The sequence below is a fragment of the Dermacentor albipictus genome, chromosome 9, assembly GCF_038994185.2.
Source record: "Dermacentor albipictus isolate Rhodes 1998 colony chromosome 9, USDA_Dalb.pri_finalv2, whole genome shotgun sequence".
Classification (NCBI taxonomy): domain Eukaryota; kingdom Metazoa; phylum Arthropoda; class Arachnida; order Ixodida; family Ixodidae; genus Dermacentor; species Dermacentor albipictus.
Window position 1 is genome coordinate 7,979,087 of NC_091829.1, and position 18,887 is coordinate 7,997,973.

At 49.1% G+C, this 18,887-nt stretch overlaps 1 protein-coding gene across 2 annotated transcripts; it reads right to left on the minus strand.

Moving 5' to 3' along the window:
• Nucleotides 1-171: 171 nt before the first annotated feature.
• On the minus strand, nucleotides 172-18,735 carry LOC139049570 (F-box only protein 39). 2 transcript variants are annotated; one of them, XM_070525114.1, is made up of 5 exons: nucleotides 18,580-18,735; nucleotides 7,178-7,445; nucleotides 5,444-6,217; nucleotides 3,991-4,176; nucleotides 172-1,540 (listed from the first exon to the last, which is right to left on the minus strand). In XM_070525114.1, the coding sequence occupies exons 2-5, from the start codon at nucleotides 7,409-7,411 to the stop codon at nucleotides 1,121-1,123; spliced, it is 1,614 nt and encodes a 537-aa protein (XP_070381215.1). In that variant the 5' UTR covers nucleotides 7,412-7,445; nucleotides 18,580-18,735; the 3' UTR covers nucleotides 172-1,120. The 2 variants fall into 2 exon arrangements, with proteins under 2 accessions (XP_070381215.1, XP_070381216.1); XM_070525115.1 differs by having other exon boundaries at nucleotides 7,178-7,512; nucleotides 18,580-18,719.
• Nucleotides 18,736-18,887: the final 152 nt, after the last annotated feature.

The window sequence follows — 18,887 nt, forward strand, 5'->3', positions numbered from 1 at the left end:
GACAGCAGAGCTTTCATTAGCGAGAAAAGGATATATAAATGTTTGGCAGAGTGGACGTTGCCTCTGATTTCTAGAACTTTCGCTGCGCAATATTGGCCACGTAAACGAAAATATACCTTGATATCCGTGACGTCATACATACGTAATAACGCCGATGTTTCTGCGCGAAAGTCAAGGAAAGGGTAGTTTGCTTTATTTCTTTCCTCTATAGCAACTAAATATTTAATGCCATAGCATCATAGCTATCATTCAAGGACTCTCTTTGGCACTGAGTTAAGAGCGAAAACAGCTAGAAGAGGATGAGGTGCGTGGAAGTGAAGATGGAAATAGGTCAACGGGTGAGGGAAAATACGTCACACGATGAGAAACTGGCAATTGATTGAGTCAGCGTCACGTGACAGCGCGGTATCACTCCCCTCGTTCGCTAGGCCGCGCCACCGAGTGCATAACAAGGCTGTCACGTGTCCGAAGACGAAGCGGCACAGAGACGGCGTCACCAGGCCGATGCAGTGCGGCGACGTGGGGCTCCCGAACCGCCCGAGCAATGCGCCGCTTGCTTGGAAGTCGCTAGGGCATCGAACATGCGTCGTTAGGAGAACGGCAGGAGAACTCGAAGCGCTTCGTCGTGCTGATTGGCAGAGGTTGAGAGGGATGGGCGTCAACGCGAGGTCCCGGCAAGAAGCTAAAATTGAATGACAAGCGATGACCCTTCACAATGTGCACCTGCTAGAAAGAATCTATTCGCTGGTCTGTGTAAAGCGACATCGGTCTCGCCTGCGGAGTAGGTGGTTGTCAAAACTTACTGTTGCATAAAGGTTACTCTAAAACACGACACAAGGTAAAATCATCTGAATTAAGTGTCTGGTGGGAGATCATCGATAGATAGAATACCCAAAATGCTATCAAATTGCATATCACTTTCAGGTGATAACACGAAGAGCCCACGTATTATTTTTCTGCCAAATGAACGAAAATAGAGTTTTGAAAGATTAACTTAGTGTTTTTCTTTGGTGTTCCCTTAACAATGGCTGGACACTCCGGACCGACCAATGTTATGCGCACGTGATAGGTCCGCCAGCAGGTGACGATCACCACAGTCATCGCGCCCTAGAAGCCAGCTTCAGATGGGCGAAAACGAACCGCTAGACGAGAACGAGAGCCTCTGTTCGGCAGCAGGGAACCGAAAGTCGCTCATCGACGACTGCGGGGACACTGGAAAGAAATCTCTGCTCCCGGACTCGTGCAGCACGATGGTCTTGAACTGCTTGTCCGTCAGGGGCGCCCAGGCAAAGCCGAGAATCTGCGACACTTCTTGGCAGACCGCGTCGTACGACTGCGCCGTGTGTCGAAGCCAGGCGTAGAACTCTTCGCTCCACTCCGGGTTGCGAGGCCAGTCGCACTTCTTGATGACGGCGTTACCGCGCACAACGAACCGCCTCAGCGAGCGGCCGTGGTAAGCCAGCAGAAGCACGGTGGCCGTCGAAATGCGCTCCCGAATAACAAGTGTTTCCAGTCGGCGGCAGGACCGGCACAGCAAGACCTGCAACGACAGTGGAAAGCGACGCATAAGAGACAATCAATCAATCAATCAATCAATCAATCAATCAATCAATCAATCAATCAATCAATCAATCAATCAATCAATAAAATAAATCAGCACGGCACGTGGCTCCTATCGCCTTTACAATGAGAGACTGTGCCACCGCTTTGTTCCTGCAAATCTTACCATTTTTCTCTAGCATCAGCAAAGGCGAAACGTACTTGTAAATTAAACTGAACGAAAGTGTTCTTTCTGCATTTATGGGAGATGAATTTACGTTCCAGCGTGTTTTATGTGATCTGTTGTGAGCTGTCATTGATGCATTTATGTCACCTGACTTCAAGTTCGCTTACTCTTTTCGTTCTTGTTACCTTATTTCCTTTGTACAATGCCGGCTTGTTATTTAATTTTTAGTAAATGTTCGCTTTATGTTAAAAAAGAAATACCCGGCACCGCTTAAAGGCGCCAGCATCGGCAAAGTATCGTGTATAGCATCGGCAAGTATCAAAGTATAGCCGAGTGGCAACGCCATAGCCACTCGGCTACCGCGGCAGCTGAGATTCATGCTGACTCGATCAATCCGTTCAAGCTTGTTTAGCGAGAAGACTAAACCGAAACTTGTAGACGTAAGCGAGTAAATGTTCGCTTTATGTTAAAAAAGAAATACCCGGCACCGCTTAAAGGCGCCAGCATCGGCAAAGTATCGTGATGATGAATGGGGTCCAATGGCGCAAGGGCGAGGTCTGGCCAATGGTCTGACCGTCGAGAGCTTGACAGAGGTGCGGGGCGTTGCTCCATATCGGAAATCTCGGAGGCCTGTGCTGGTTTGCGTTCGACTAGCAATGCGTCCTTCACATGTCAGAGCGGTGAAACCAAGATAAAGCATAATAGGAGGCAAAAAGGCGATCGCCTTACTAAATTTACGGCCGTCGGACTGGCCTTCGCTGGAGTGTCCTCCGACAAAGTAACCAGTCCCGCGAACGAAACTTCCATAAAGCCGCAGTTTTTTCCCACGCGCTTGTAGTCCTGTTTGCACATATATGATGAAGTAGGCTATTCCACGTACGCATAGACGCTTCCGACATATCGGCGATCGCTTGCAAAATGTACATCACTGGAGAAGGCTTCTCCTTACTAATACTGTTATTGTGGAGAAGCTGGCAGTCAAGGTGCCCACTATGATGCGTGCGGAAACCTTTCAGTTTACATTAAGTCGAAGTTTGCATGTATGAGGCGTCGCTGGTAAAAAATGAAGATACGTACTTCATACGCACGCGTATTACCATCTTCTCACTTTCTCCCTAATGTGCCATCCCAGACTGCTCAACACAACCAAATCGTCCAAATCTTCACACTACTCATGTGTCGAAGCTTTTAGAGCCATCATTATCAAAGTATCGATCACTGTCATACGCCTCCCTCAGTAAATCATCCTGCAAATATGCAGCAACTACCAACTAATAAACAATAAAAATTAATTTATGGGGTTTTACGCACCAAAACCACTACCTGATTAGGAGGCACGCCGCAGTGGGGGACTCCGGGATTATTTGGACTACCTGATGTTCTTTAACATGCACCTAAATCTAAGTACACGGGTGTTTTCGCATTCGGCTCCCATCAAAATGCGGCCGCCATGGCTGGGATTCGATCCCGCGACCACGTGCTTAGCAGCCCACCACCATAGCCACTAAGCAGCCACGGCGGTTCTACAAACTACAAACGTTTTTCATGAATACACTAAAAGATCGCATGCTTCTATCTGGACGCTTCGTACGGAAGCCGCAATTGGTCGGCGCTTTCACTATTTTCTTCGTTCAACATGCTTCCTACTGACAAGACGAGATGTCGTCAAATCATCGATTCCATTTGGGCTCAAACTATAAGCTTCCTTCAAGCACCGAGAAAATATTTCTAGTACAGTGCTTCCACATCACCATGCCTTTAATATGAAAGAAATACCAGTGACACATCTTCTAGGCTGCAGCGCGTTTTCCTACGACCCATGAAATATGAGCACTAGTACTACATGACTCGAAAGCTCCTGGTTCTTGCTGACACACTGTCGAAAGCACCAATACCGCGCATTGATGCAGCGCATGAGGGTGACAACGACGTTGAGGTTCATGCTTAAAAATAAAACTACCTAACGTCTGAGATTTTACGTGCCAAAACCACGGTGTGGTTATGAGGCACGCCGTAACCGTGGAGACCTGGGTTCTTTAAATTCGTCCCCTATCGGAATGCGACCGCAACCGCACCCGCGACCTCGGGCTCATCAGCGCAACGCCATAGCCACTCGGCTACCGCGGCAGCTGAGATTCATGCTGACTCGATCAATCCGTTCAAGCTTGTTTAGCGAGAAGACTAAACCGAAACTTGTAGACGTCGTAGAAAAGAACCCAGTTCTATCCCATGTTTCCAGAAATGAACTCATTTGGCCGGCTTACCAGCGCAGAATCTGGTCTATCCACGAAGCGCTTGGCCATGTGGAATCTGGGCAAACCAAGAAATGCGTAGGTCCTCAGGTCCTCGGGGTAGTAGGTGGCTGCCGTAAGCGCAGACTCTGGCCCCACTTGGTTATAAGCAGTCTTGTAGATTATCGAGTGCACCGGCGCACACTCTTGCCATATTATCTGCGTGGCAAGGAAAACAACGCGTCTCGTAGAGAGATAAGAGTCGGGAAATTAGACTTTGCATTGCGTAAAGGCTTCGTTGGCAAAAGAGCATTTTAGCACGATGTAATTAGTACGGAAAACATAAGAATGCGCGCGGCGAGAGTAGCGCGAAACTGGAATACAGCCAAGTTCGCCGACTCCTCTCATTGCGCAGTCAGCGTAAGTCCGATACGTTAACGCGGCGGACGCACCTAACAATTCCTCAGTCCCTCCCTTATCAAATATCCTCGGATTCAGTCCCAGCAGTGCTCAACCGAAGGTGCTATAAATAAAAGAAATAATGAGTCACTCTACTCTGTGAAGGTTGACATGACCAGCGAAGCTGTTTAGCATACGACACAGAGGTGACACGTAATTTTGAACAAAGGTACAAACTCATTTACCGTGATCTTTATAATCATTCGCGTGGGCGACGGGACTGCCGCCCCGAGGTGACGGAGAAAACGAGACACGCATAACGTTTCGACGGGACCGCCATCACGGGAGAGCGCAAGTATATACGCAAGTGCTAGGAACGACGACAACGAGAGGGCGGTGCGAACGTAGACATGGCCGATACGGGTTTTATGTGGACGCAATAGCTTAAACTTATTTTTGCAAGTTGGCGGAGTGCTTGAAGCTTGCTTCATCTCCGCCGCAGGACGGCCAACGGTTTTTGCACACGCAGAACAAACAAACAAACAAAAAAGCACGGAACCCTATCCAAAAACAGCGTCGCTGTATAGCTCCAGTGAATCATTGATACCCTTAATTCAATCACCGCGAATAGCAGTCCGAAATTCACCATAACTATGCAGACTACGCACTACTGACTATGGTCGCATAATTTTTACATACGGATGAGTGGCTGCGCAAACTTTGAACTCTTACATGTGCAAGAAACTCGAGCAATCTTTAAGAACGTACTCCTGACGGACATATTCAGCTCATATCCTCCCTCATAAGTTTCTGTTCGCTTTTTTTGTTTCCTCTTTCTTTCTTGCAACCGCTCCCAGCTAAGCTGCTTCTCGATTACCTCACATCCACGGCGCCAAATTGATTTCCCTTTATCGGTTATTGCGCATTGTTCCGCATATTCCGGAGAATCCCCGCATCTACGAGCGGCGCGCCTCAGGCGTCACGAGCCTCGGCGCGGCTACACAGGTGCTTACTGATCCGAACGGACAAACGAACGGAGACGTTCAGACCATTCTCGGTCTCGTAATTGAGAGCGAAAAGACCCCACCTCTTTGGCTACAGCGCCCTCGACGGAGAGATGTACCCTGAGCCTAGGCGCTGCCCTCCGGCACTCTCGCCATACCCGGGGCGACACGCGGAGCCCTAACTCCGTGTACGTGGTCTGGATCAGGTGCAGGTCCCGCAGAGATGTGTAGCTGAGCAGCGTAGCCAGGTCGTCGTCCAGGTGCTGCGGCGAGATGTATAGCGCGGTCAGGTTGAGGAACACCCCGGCGTGCAGGAACGGGTACGGCTCCTTGGAACAGTTGATGAGCCGCAGCGTCCGCAGCGTCGTCATGCATGCCTCGGCCACGTCGTCGAGGAGGAACTTGGCCTCGTGTGGCTCCAAGAGCAAGTCTGTCAGGGCCAGGTGACGCAGCCCCGTGAAACAGCACATGAGACGCTTGAGCGACTCGAGCAGCTTGCCTCCGGTGCCGAACACGCTGTCCTGGTGCCTCTGGCCGTCCGAGTTGTTGCCGAGCAGGTGGCAGCCGAAGGTGAAGTCAAATCGCCGCAGGTGTCCCAGCGCATTATTCCGCTCGCCGAAGTAGGCCATGATGACCATAAATTCGTACAGATTGAAGAAGTTGGACATGGCGGGAATGAGGAGGTGCCGGATGTGGCGGCCGATCTTGTGCACGCAGATCTGCGTCCGGTAGTGGTCGAGCAGGTGCTGGTAGCCCATGTAATAGTTGAACTTGCGTCGCGTCATGGTTCGGTCGTCGAGCACGAACACGGACCAGACCCGGGGCGAGTAGAAGACTCGGTACCAGTTCCGGCAAACCTGCACATTTGGAAGCCAAGCATGTGAGTGACGTTAGGTGCCTCCCGATACCGTCAATGCATTTTGAAAAATGCACTGATCGGCCAGCGTGCTTAGCCACTAAATGCGGTGAATTGGCATGTTGACTACGTGGAACCCATCGTGTAATACCTTGAGATTTTCCTGTGAGTGTTTTACCTTTAGAGCGCAGCTCTTACGCGCCCGTTCCCGCGCTGAGCGTCGGCGTGCCACGGCGTTTCTCGTAAACGGGCGAACGAGCACAGCGAAGAATGAAGGAGCGAACGCGGAGCGCAGCGCGTCAATAATGGCGGTGATAGCGAGGAGAGGAGGAAGGCGAAGGAGGGTATGGCGAAAGTGTGAGAAGAAATGCGTCGTGCCGCGCAATATGAACACTGCGGCGACGATGGCTACAAGATGGCGCGAGAGTAGCGCGCCTCAAACGTATGGAAACAAATAGCTGCATGAGTGGAGGTCTGTCTGCGGCGGCTGCTGTGAATCGCACCCACGCGTCAACCCCGCGCTGCCTCTCGTGATCTCCCGATTAGCGAGGCACCACATTTCACTCCGTTTGCAACGCACCAATATATCGCGAAATGGAAACACGCATAAAGCTGTGCTCAAATTTCACATTACGAAGTGTTGTAATCGTCGGCGAAATTTTTATTGAACTTCATTCCAATTTATTTGCCGTATTAGGTCAACGTTTCTTGCCAAATAGAACATTTACTCAATACACACTTTTAGGGTGTAGCCATTCTCACTGTAATGCTATTAAGTGCAATTTCTGTTTCTTTTTCATTTTTTCATTTAAACAATAACGCTGAGCTCTGCGTCCTCTGAAACTCATCAGAAGACGTCCCCGCTAGCACTGATGTTTTCATCTACGTCTCCCGGTAACTGCAATGATATTACGTAGTTACCGGTAAGGCCAAAACGCACCGTAGCGACACTGCCTCCCACCTGCGACATGGCGTACCGGTCGGCGATAGGAACCATGCTGTAGACGGTTTCCAGGAGGACGTCTGGCAGTGACGCCCAAGGTCCCTGCTCCAAGTCCGGGGCCTCGCTGTCGACCAGCGCCCGAGGCCAGAAGCCGATGAACGCTCGCGGGTCTTCGCTCTCGGCGTCGTCGTCATCATCGTGCGGTTGTGGAGACCGTTCCCGCAGGAACTCGCCCTCGACGGCGTACTCCATCGCGACCTTTCGCCAAGCTCAACGCCTAGCGCATCTGTAGTGGACAACGTACGCCTGGTCAGGGGCTTATCCGGAATTTCTGGATAGGATGGGATGGGATCCTGGTGGGATGGTTGATGATCAGTGAGGCTTCAACGTCCCAAAGAAACACAGGGGCTATGACGGACGCCATCGTTGAGTGCTCCGTACTAATTTTGACTATCAGAAAAGAATTCCAAGGGACCCTGCAACATATTCTGTTCAAAACTGAAAACACAGTGGGACTTATGCGATGCCTTTCAATAAATATGTTTCCGCACATGTTTTTACAGGAAGCTTTGACTTGGGGCCAACTCCGATTCCACCTATTCAAATATATGTGAAATGCAAAAATGCTATTGTGAGACAACCCTGGACCGCATTGAATGAATACTGTTGCAGTTGAAAGTGAAAGGTAAATCACAGTGACTAGGAAGCAATATTTTTATGTATGGCCCGGCATTTGCGACGAAAGTTTCCGAAAATTGGCAAGCTTAAAAAAATAATGAGACACCAAGTTTGCTAATCCGTTCACTAACCCGCATCAAAAATAGATACCGCACTTCTGTAAACTGCGCCTTTTAGAGCATCTGCAGCGGGTAAACTGATACATGAATTTAAAGCTTACAATATTTACCAGGGTTTAGCAATGGTCCTACTCACAAATTAGTAGTACATTTTCAGAGCGCTGTATATCAACTCTGTTCGATATAAATGCATTATAAGTAGATTTAAAAAATGTGGTACAGTTTTTCATTGCCGAGTTACGAAGCTGTAGACTAGATAATTTAGTCTTCTTCTTAAATCAATTTTCAAGAATATTTCTACCAAAAAAAAAACTGATGGCCTGAACAAAAAAATGAGCTTCCGACAGTCACTAAATTTCAAAATTTTCTTCTAAACGTAATAAATCCCATAAAAATTGGTGCAGTGTTGCCGAGAGAGTATTTCTTCGTTACCATGTATTTAGATAAGAGCTACCGAGCTATGATATCGGAGGTATAAAGAGCGCTATGTTTACTCTCCGCATAATTAATCAACATACGTAACATGGTTACTGGTTAGTTACAATAAGTTAAATTGGGTTAAGTGGTTTAGGGCTTTTTGCTAAATTGACAGGCGCCAAGCACCTTATCACCTTCAATTACGGAAGTTCCCTACCGTTACTAACTCAAGTTCATTTGTATTGCTAATTTCAAACAGTGTTGCTCATACCGAGCGTTTCATGACGTCCCGCGTCTGCCACCGCAGTTCTTGGAAATAATGGAGGTGCGTCTGCGCATGCGAAAGATTCCAGCACTTTTTTTTTGTAAGCTACGTGCATTCAATGATTCGAAGCCGCGAACCTTCGGCCGTGTGCGACAAAGCTAGAAAACAAATTATTTAGTCAACGTCTCGAAAGTAAGATACGCGAGATCGTCTTCACAACGTATACATAGCACAGTCGACAGCGAAAGCAAGACAATTAATCAGGACGTTGAAGGCATGCGTACAAGACACTGAAAAAGTGATAATGACATTGTTGGGGAGGCAGCAGTGGTGTTAAGAACGGCCAGCTGCAGTGCAAATTTTGCAAACCAGTTGCGACTGTGAAGGCAACATTCCGGGAGCGTCGCCGCCAACCTCTAGCCACGGCGTGACTAAGTCGACTTTGTGTCGGTAACAATACGCGCCTCCTCCACTCGGCGTCGCTTCAGCTAGGTCGGTGCGTGAGAAGGAGCCTCTGTCGGCGTTCCCACGGCAACTCCCCCGCCCGTAGGAGATCAGGTCCTCTTTGTCGTGTTGCGCACAAAGCCTGCTTCGTCGAACTCCTTCAGTCACAACGCATCCTAGCCGAAGCGACGGAGAGTGGAGGATGCGCGTATTGTTAACGACACAAAGTCGACTTAGCCACGCCGTGGCTAGAGGTTGGCGGCGACGCTTCCGAAATGTTGCCTCCACAGTCGCAACTGGTTGGCAAAACTTGCACAGCAGCTGGCCGTTCTTAACAGTGGCTGTTAGTTCAGGCGGAGAGTAAACACCATACATAGCGAGGAACTAAACGTGCTTCCTTACTCGCAAATTTACAGGGAGCCATAAAAATAACAGCCTTGGCGTCGTTTCGAAAGGTGTCAATCTGAAACAACGGCTACGGCTCGCAGCTCTTAAACCCCGCAAATGGAGACACGCCCTCCTATGGCCATCTATAACAATTCACCGCCTCCCTGCGTCATTGTGGTTACACGTCTTCCTACACGACTATTTTTGTAAGGCAGGCACTTCGTGGTGTTAACACGCTGGCTATGTGGCCATCCTCAAAACAGTTACGGAAATCTGAGGGTAAACCCATTACCGTGGCGACTGACGACGGACGCAACATTCAGCCAGACGTTGTACTCAGCCTGATCTCCGGCGAAGACCTCAAATGGCGACAGCCTAAAAAACTGTCACGGAAAAAATAAGCGAACGCGGGGCTAAACTCGCACCATGGGGCATGCAAGCCCCGTGCAGAGAAACATTTGAAACACTTTTTTTTTTTGCAGAGAAACAGTCAGCGTGCACAAACACGCAGACGCGCGCGCACGTGAAGAGATGCAAACCTTCGCGACGCTCCTCCGTGTTCGAAGGTGTGCAGCACGCGAGAGTCAACGGAATAGCCTGCTGGTGACTTAACGACATTCCACGCAGACATCCCATTAAACAGACCTGCAACGTGTTTTGAATATAGCAAATAAATTTACTGAGCCGTTACATGGTATAATGCCGTGAACATCTGAGCCATATACGGGATTTAAGTTCTCCGGAATGTTTAAAAATCGCCTGCCGCATTTGACATAATTCTGGTCCTACAGAGCTGCATTATTCAAAGAGGCGGACATTATTTTAACAAGAACTCTAAATACATATTCAACTAATTAAAAAAATATCACTATAGTTAGCTTTGTAGTTACCTTACGGCACATATTGCAATTTACGAATTGTAGCCGGTGAGTTTGCGAGGCCCGAAATGCCTCGCAAACTAGGAATTCCTGATTGACACCAGTTTGAAGCGGGAGCAACGGCAACAATGGTTCGGCGCCGTTCGGCTGGACATTTCTTATCACGCTTTCTTTTGTCATCTCGGTGTTTGTGCTCATTCATGTTTACACGGGTAAGCGAGGAAGTGGATCACGGCCTGACCATGTCTTGGTTCGGTTTGTCCGCAATGCAGTATACGCGTCAAATACATTTCGCCTAGGTTCTGCCTGCCGCTTGCCGCCTATAAATATAGATACCGTTTGCCGCTTCTTTACAGTGTTGTTCTTACTGTAGGTACACGACTGTACGATTGCATCCTGATGTGGCATAGCTGTTGAGGCTTTCAAGGACTGATCTCGTTGGTTTTATGCGGCCCGTAAGAGCTCTCACGCAGTTAATAATTTTTGGGTCGATTTTATACAGATCTTTATGCAGAACTGTCGATTTATTCTAAAAGCGACGTTTTCGCGTCGCCTCGTTTGTAAGGGGCCTAAATCACGCCGAGTTTTATCAGAATGATTACAGTCAAGTGCGCCTTTACCAACTTTATTCGTTGCTCCAGAGGACATCTTCGATATTGTGGCTGCTTAGCGAATGTGCTAGGAAAGACATATCTTGGGGGGAGGATTGCCGTTAGCTGCGGCATATGGTATTGCTGTTCGATTGTCGATGAAAAATTCGTTTCATGTTTGCAAATTCGTTACACCTTGTTGCTGTTTGAGCGGCCTTAACGCACAGGATGCCTTTCTGCGTGTACATTTTGTACTAAATCAAATTCTTATCTTTTGCGGTGTAGGAGTGCAATGCCCACGCCGCAAAGGACTAGACCCGGCCTTGCCGCCTGCGCCCGCCTACCCTGGCCGGCGCTGCTTAGTCTTTAAATATATCGTGTGGCTTCTATTGCGACAGCAATTATATGGACACTCCAGGAGCATTTTTGCCGCCGTCGTCGCCGTGATGGCCCTTGTAAGGTCTATCACGGGGCGATAAGAGGCGATATAGGGGCGATATAGGGGCGATAAAACAGTCGCCGCGCCCCGTATATGTGTATGTGCGAGTGAAAACGTACGAGGGTGGGGTGACGATCGCGGCTCAATCTCTCGCGCGATGGAGGAAGGCGTGGAGGAAAGCGTCCAGTCTTCTGTCGCGCGCATAGAACCGGGGGAAGAGGAGGTCACTGGCGGGGCGTTTTACTTCGGCAGCAACTGCGTATGGCGCGGTCGCACGGGTTTTATCTTTACAGCGATCTACTTTGGTGGCAGAGTCTAGGTGTGCCGAAGGCTCGTAGCTTTGCGTGAGCTGTATTCACGCCACTCAGTTTCCGTTGACGCAACCGACAGCACGAAGGTCACTTCGCTCGCTGCTGCTGCTACCGCGCTTCCTATGCCAGCGTCTGTGCCGTCATCGAGTGTGATGTGTGCATGTTTGCCTGCGCGCGGTGACACCATGCTTGTTAATTCAGTTAGGAGGCGAGTGCTTACACATTTATGTGGCCGGTAAGGCTACCATCCTTACTTATTATGGCTGTCTACTAATTTGTTATCGCAATCGATGCTTCGCCTTTCGGTCGAAACTGTGACGTTTTTATTTCGTAACAATCGATAATAAAGTACTCAAATGTTGGTAAGTCTTTAGCTTTGTACGTTTCCAAACAGGCCGCTAAGGGAATTTCAGATTGAGGAAACGGCAGCGGGTAGGGATTTTCGTCGACGTACGCAGCGGAACTGCATCGTCGGTGCAGCACTAACCTAGGCTTTCATTTACACTTACATTTGGTGACTCTGTTGAATAGCGTACGCATTTCGATTAACAAATTCGCAATTACTTTTCTTGATGTGACTTTGACGGCACTTATTCGGCGATGTGTATTCATTAATAGCATGGATCACTACAATGCGTACCGGAATCGTGCCGTGCGGAATTGTGGGGTTTTACGTGCGAAAACCACGATCTGATTATGAGGCACGCCATAGTGGAATAATTTGGACCACCTGGGGCTCTTTAACGTGCACCTAAAGAACGTGCACACGGGTGTTTTCGCATTTCGCCCCCATCGAAATGCGGCCGCCGTGGCCGGGATTCGATCCCGCGACCTCGTGCTTAGCAGCCCAACACCATTCGCAACTTTCACGGCCTATAGGGGGCGCCACCTTAAATCCAACATGGCTGTCCGAGAGATTAAGAACTAGAGCTGTCGGTGCAGTGCTGCGGTCGTCTAGCTCAGTGGCATGTTGTTTCGCGTCGTCATGCTGAAATGCCTCTTCAATTTACACGCCCGCTGTCGTTAGCCTGCGTAATGGCTCATATTGGGCGAGCAGAACCCGGGATTCGAAGGCAGCTTCGCTGATCATCTTGTGTGTTGCGGCATAAAAGCGTGCACGTCGACGTCTGTGACTGTTGAAGGCCTTTGCATAAAAACTTCGCGACTTCGAAGCGAGCCACATGAGCTGTGGTTTCAGTTTTACCGCGACGGTGTTATTAAGAGAAGTGACAGTGCTTTTTATTTGCTATTCTATTAATTTGACCTCTTTGAGTGGGTACCATGAACTTTTATACGGTGTGGTGCTCTCTGCAAGTTGTTACTTAGACCGCTTGAATAAGCCGCCGTGTCGAGAAAAAAAAAAAAAAACCTTCCTGGTGTCGCGCGACCGAAGTCATTTACATCGACGGCGTGAAAAGCAGCGTTTTGTGTGCGAAAATTTCTTGTCTAGTTATCCCTGCCTGTGTTCACAAAGCTGTATGTTGAACGTCAGAAGTAAACAAAAAACCATATCTGACTGCTTTCGCGAGCTAATACGATAACCGTTCACCCTTGCAATTTGGTTATTGCGCTTTATGCGTGCTGTGCAAGCTACAGTCTTACGGTAGTTTTACAGCCTGCGTGAGTCCTACCGCGTCTTGCCTATAGACAGATCAAGCGATACATTGCCGACATTTACTGGTCCGCGGTAATGCTCGCTTCATTCTTCCAGTTATCTTTATAAAATAATATACACGCAGATCAGCTGAGGGTTCGCTACGCAAACACTGCACAGTAGTTTAACGCTTGTTGGACTAGGATTTGTTACTTTACGAGTGCAGTCATGCGCACCTGTGCACACGTTGCAACCGCGCATCGAAGTGGCAGACGAGGTACGAATTCCAGGTCCCTCTACGCCTGCGTCACTTTGCTTCGATGCACAAATGAGAAACTCGTCTCTCTGTTCGAAAATGGTGGAATGTCAAGCCGGCGTTGCACAGCACGAATGTATGAACGAGAACAAGAAATTTTGAAGCAGGTACAAGGCTTCAGGGAGAATGCGCTCCAACGTAGCCGCAAGCGCATGAGTGGCAAGAACGCAAGCATCAATCATCCTACAACACATATGAGTTAAAATTCCGCGTTATTTCTTTCCCTGCACATAATATAGTGCTATGCCTGCGTCTTTATGGACGTGCGTCTATTCGTGATTTCAAGTGCTCGGAATTGTCACTCATTTGTCGTATTCCAAAAAAAAAAAAAATCCTCCGGCATGAAGTGCGCACTGCAAACCTTCATCGCTTCTGTGAAACCTTTGTCGATCCGCAGCTTAATAATCAATTTCTTCTTCATGGACGCAGCCGGTGGGAGTGAGTGAAGGCTCACATCACCAACCGCATAACTACCGCTCGGCACCCATTGCGGCACGCAGCAAATACGGTTACTTCTATGTTTGCTCATTCTGAGCATGTTAAGTGTCCTTCAGGATCCCACGGGAGCTTTGAACGCGTTCAAACATCAACCAAAGGGAAGGAAAAGCGTAGACAACACCAATACGCTACACGAACGGGCGGCAGCCAGCGGCGAGTATAATCTTTCGATTATTTCCGGCCGCCGCCGCATGATGGCGCCACCGTACGTGAAAGTTGCGAATAGCCACTAAGCAACCACGGCGGGTCGTGCCGTGTGGAGTCTGAGGTTTAAGTCTATAAGGATGCTTGCCTATTAAGGCGTACGCCTTAGGTGGCTCGTGAGTGTCCGGGCGCAGTCCGTGGCGGGCGCAGGAAAGCGGTGATCACCGGCGAGAGGAGAAGGAGAGGAGGCGCCATGCCAGTAGCGCTGTGCGAGTGGGCGCGCGGGAGTGCGCGGACATGCGGGCGGGGGTGCGCGCACATCGGCGATAAACCTTGCAGCCATATGGCTGTGATTGCATCCCATATTCGTGGTCACGGCCAAGGCGGCGTCCATTCGCAGAACAGTTCAAACAGCAACAGAGGCAGTCATAGATAGGCTTTTGCCTATCACAGTTTAGCTCAGCAAAGTGTCCACAGATTTTTATACTGAAGTACAGAAACAGCATTACGGCAAGGGTAGAATTAAAGAAAAGTGATTGAGACGTTGCGTTCGTCCACAAACGGAAGCGGCTGCTACTTCGTATAACTCGGCTTCGTTGCGCTTGTCTGCGGGACGCACCCGGCACGCATGCGGACTGGTTTGTCCCAAACTCCGGTAACGTCACGTGCATGTCTGTTATTATAGAGGCCTGCGCCTGTCATGCAGCTATCACCGCTGATACAGCGGTGACAGGCTTCAAGAAGGCCAGCGGAGCCTAAACTGACAGCTAGGTTGACATTTTTACATCCTAATAAAACATGTTTCATCGTTTCCCTAGCTTTACCGCATAAAGCACATGCTTGTTCCTTGGCGTACCTCGCTTTACAACTACGCATTCTAAGGCATCCTTATAGCATTTCGAAAAGTAAAGTTTGTTTTAGCTATCAAATTGTCTTCCCTGATTTCGTTTTTACCTCTAAGGTGGTTACTCATAGCCGGTTTCTATTTCACTGCCGCCGCCCAGAAAATTCTCCGCCTCTCCGACTTTCGTTTGACGTTATTTGTCGCAAACTTTCTGGTAAGCTTCCTAGTTCTTTTCGTCCACTGCGAGTCATTATATATGGACACCCGAGGCGCGTTTTTTGCCGTCGCTGTCGGCATCGCCGTGATGTTCTGTGCAAAGTCCAAGGTCGATAACACCGTCGCCGCGCGCTGTATGTGCGAGTGAAATCACGCGAGGGAAGCCGACAATCGCTGCTCAATCTGGTGCGCGCGAACGAAGCAGAGAGCAAACGCGCCGTCATACGTCGCGCGTCGGGGGGGGATGGGAGGGAGGGAGAGGGCAGCGTGGTGCTCCGGCTAGCCACCTCTTGCTTTGAAGCGACAGACAGCAGAAAGGTCACTTCGCTCGCTGCCGCCGCGTTTGCTCGCACCAGCGCTTCGACAGCGAATCTTCGCACTCTTTGAGTGTGATAAGTTCATGGTTTGCTTGCGCGCACTGACACCATTATTGTTAATTCAGTACGCGAATGTTTCCAAGTTTACACGGCCGATAAACCTACTATCCTTGCTTCGTACAGCCGTCTACTAATTTGCTGTCGCAATCGACGCTTCGCCTTTCGGGCGAAAGTCCAACTTTCTTCCCTGTACAAATACTTGGACACTCTCGCAACCCACTTACTTCCTTCCATATTCATCAGTCGTTCTTTCATATCAATTTCACTCTGAAGATGGATGGATGCTATGAGCGTTCCTTTTGAAACGGCGCATTGGTTGCTCCACCAAGCTCTAATTATTTCGCCGTATGTACGTCGTACCTATATTTAGAAAAAATAAAAATAAAAGAACAAAAAATTCACAGCATCAAACTTTCTGAACCACTATCGGGAACTTATGTTTTCGTACACCTCCGCTGTTCGTGGTCTCCCTACTTCTCTGCCACCCAATTCCCAATCGCCTCTTACGGATTACGGACATGTTTACTTTCCCCTGCTAGCCACCACACCCCTGCTATCGCTGAACCCAAGGGCTTAAATGAGGTCACAGTAGCGTAAGACGACAGCTGGGCAGGTATCTTCACATTCTAATAATACGTGTTCCATCGTTTCCCTAGCTTTACCGCAGCAAGCACGTGGTTCTTTTTCCTTTGTGTACCTCGCTTTATAAGTACGCGTTCTAAGACCTCGCTTCGAAAAGAGCTTCCCTTTCAGTTATCGTAAATTATATTCCTGATTTCGTTTTTTTTCTCTTAGGTAGTTACTCATAGCAGGTTTCTTTTCCATTGCCGCCACCCATGAGATTGTTTCAGCCTCTCCGACTTTGCGTTTGGCGTTCTTTGTTGCCATGCTGCTTACCATGCCGGTCGCCTACTTGCTGGTAAGCTTCCTAGTTCTTTTCCTCCGATATGAGTCAACGTTCTTCTTGTAAAAATATCTGAACACTCTAACAACCCATTTACTTTCTTCCATATTGCGCAGTCGTTCTTCAAAACCAATTTTACTCTTCGTGGGCGTTTCTTGAAATGTCCGAATAAAAGCGAAAACGAAAAAAAAAAAATCGGAATTGTTCCCTCGCTTCAAAACTTGTCAAGCCCATACCTACCCTGCAGAGCTTCATTTGTCGTCTTCCCGTGATCACCCAATGCGAGGCGTCCCACTGACCTTTCGTTGCTATAGGGTCCAGATTGTACTCTTGACTTCAAGCAAACAACCGCATTTCCAAATGTAAGTCCTGGAACCACTGAAGTGAGCTTGAACTAATCAGCTAGGCACCAGTTAGTGGCGGGTAACGGTGCCAAAACTATGGTAGCCGAGATCGGGCGACGCGACGCTGGGCAGAACATACGGCGGGCATCGTTTACGTGGGCAATATGCAGTTCGGACACGGCGGGGATCGTAGCGAGGTCGTGGCTGAACGTAAAGTCGAAGTCTGAACTAGTTGGAAGTGGCTCTACTACATCTAATGCACCTTGCAGGTTACCTCCACCACACAATCTGTACTTTCGGAAGTATAGGGCACTAAATCCTGCTAGCATCCAAGTAGAACATTCCATAAACACGCAAGAATCGGTTGACACGAGCATGAGGAGCAGCGAATGCAATAACATTTTCTAAAGGATTAGCGTAGGCAAACGTCTGCTGCAAAATGTCGCTTATAACGAACTTGAAAAAACTTGAAACTTGAACTGAAGAAATGCGATTACAGGTTTACCGGCAACACTATGCGCTCAGTTCAGTTACGCTGGTACTACCCATTCTTAGATATGCACAATTCACGATTAAAAAATTAGCGCGTTCATAAAGAACAGCGCGAACATAAACGCGGATACATAACCCACCTTTCTAGCGATATTTACGACGCAGTACTGAGACAGAAAAACTGATCGGGTTCTTGCTTTAAAGGAGCAAACGAATTTTTTCTTTAATTTTTTTTAATTATTGGGTTTTACGTGCCAAAACCATTTTCTGATAATGAGGCACGCCGTAGTGGAGGACTCCAGAAATTTCGACCACCTGGGGTTCTTTAACGTGCGCCTAGATCTAAGTACACGGGTGTTTTCGCATTTCGCCCCCATCGAAATGGGGCCGCCGTGGCCTGGATTCGATCCCGCGACTTCGTGCTCAGCAGCCTAACACCATAGCCACTGAGCAACCACGGCGGGTAACGAATTTTTTATTCAGTCAACCTGCGCAAAAGCAAATTTCGACCATTTGGACTCTAAGCCAACTTTGTAAACACTGCTAGAAATTGACGGCGTGGAAACACTTATGTTACTGCCATCACCGCTGCTGCAACTGACGTGCTCCTAAACGGTTGCAGGTCCGCTGGTCCTGAGAACCGTCACAATTTGTTTTACTCGAAGACTTGACGCAAACAAAATCAGCAGATAAAAAGCCCCAACAGTAGCGGCTCATTTGCGTGAGGATCTCTACTTTATCAACGGAACTGCAGTGCATCGTGTTCACATTGAGTTAGGACTAGCTCAGACCAACTCTCAGTCATCACACAACTCGGAATCATTGAATCGCAAGTCGAATATTCTATAGAGCAAGACTGCACTCGACCCGAAAAGAAGCAAGCACCCGCTTCTGATGCGTAGCGGAGCCCGGCAACTGTCACGAGGCAAGCAAGCTGCATGCGCCGCCGTGCCTGTGCGCACACGCAGACAGCTGACTGCAGCCGTCGCTTCGCGGCTCGTAGACGACACGATGCCCGTACACCTGCGCACAGTAGCCTCGGACACAACGTACGTGGTCGAAGTAATCAACGCGTTGCATTGCAGAACCGCCACTGACACATGCAGGTAGGCAGCTCGGGCATCGCGGGTGTCCCGAGCTGCGGATGGACAAACGTTTCTCACCTCAGGACAAACGAAGCAGCTGCAGAAGTCGACCGAGAGCCAGCGGAAGTCGCCATGATCATGATGCTCCCTCCTTTCTTCGCACATCGGCGGCCTTCCGAAGTGAAGGCTAGCGCGTGCACCGGTGGTGAGGAGGAAAGGACGAAAGTCTCGCCCCAAGGCCCGGGCCATGCCGGCGAGCCTTGGTTCCCCGAGTAGCCCAAAATAACTACGGCAAGCAGTCTTCTTTTGTGCCCGTTTTATGTCTGTTTTTGCCACGCGTCCTTTCCTCCAGACTCATCCTCTCCACTCCACCCTACCCGGGCATA